Source organism: Penicillium oxalicum, chromosome VI (genome assembly GCF_001723175.1).
Source record: "Penicillium oxalicum strain HP7-1 chromosome VI, whole genome shotgun sequence".
Classification (NCBI taxonomy): Eukaryota; Fungi; Ascomycota; class Eurotiomycetes; order Eurotiales; family Aspergillaceae; genus Penicillium; species Penicillium oxalicum.
In genome coordinates this window covers 2,302,472-2,303,338 of record NC_064655.1, presented here as the reverse complement: position 1 = coordinate 2,303,338, position 867 = coordinate 2,302,472, and the positions used below count along the sequence as shown (strand labels likewise).

Here is an 867-nt window from a genome sequence, read left to right as displayed (position 1 = left end):
ATGCGCCCGCTGCCAAGTCTTCTTCTCACTTTCTTGTTTGTTTACCGCCAACTGATATTTCTCACTTCTTGTCTAGCTGCTTACGTGGCGGGACATGCAAACTCAAAATCGCCCGTGATTAAACCGTCTCAGATTGAGATTGAATCTATCCTCACTGGAACAGAGGTCTCACCACTATCAGCTCTACAACCTTCCTCATCCTGAGTATAAATTGCAGTCGTCAAGTACTCATGAATTTTCCGCGGTCTGCATCTCCGCTTAAAGCCCCAATGACCAGTGGGATTGGTCCATACTGTACTACTGTTCAGGCGGACGCTTGTCAGATTTCATTCAGCAATCTCTGGACTTGCTGCAAGTGATTGCAGCAGCGGTAGAGGTACAATTGGCCAGCTGTTACTTGACAAACGCCCCCACTCTTTTGCTCTTTCTCCGAAGGCCATTTTCCTGCGTTGAACCTAGGAGTTATGACCCCCCCACCATGTCCGCCATCCACTAAAACCACCGGACTCGGTCCCTGTTCGGGCGGCTCCTCTGGTTCGTTTCAACTCAGTGACTCGTAGTCCCGTGAGACCGTGAGACCTTTTTGCCCTTTTTTTGGTCCTTTTAGCAGTTGATAGCAGCAGTCAGCCATGAAGGAGTGGGATCCACCTTAGTTGCATTGATATGATCTTGCATCAATGGGTATTTGCCTCCCAGCCCCCTCTCTTTATCACGAGAAAGAATCTTGACATGGATCCATAGATTTTGCCCAGGGCCGAGATCTGGCCCCTCCGGAAAGTGTCTCTCTCGATTCGGAATGACTCGACTGGCGAGGAGCTATGCCAGCGCATCAGTAACTGTCTTTCATACATAACGCGCGAAACATTT

The 867-nt window shown here is 49.4% G+C and overlaps 1 protein-coding gene across 1 annotated transcript; it reads left to right on the top strand.

Annotated features, from left to right (window-relative positions):
• POX_f08088 (uncharacterized protein) lies at positions 1-204 on the top strand (the record flags this gene model as incomplete). The annotated part of the gene is made up of 1 exon (XM_050116871.1): positions 1-204. One exon carries the CDS (start codon positions 1-3, stop codon positions 202-204), a length of 204 nt encoding a protein of 67 aa, XP_049967010.1.
• Between the last annotated feature and the right edge of the window lie 663 nt (positions 205-867).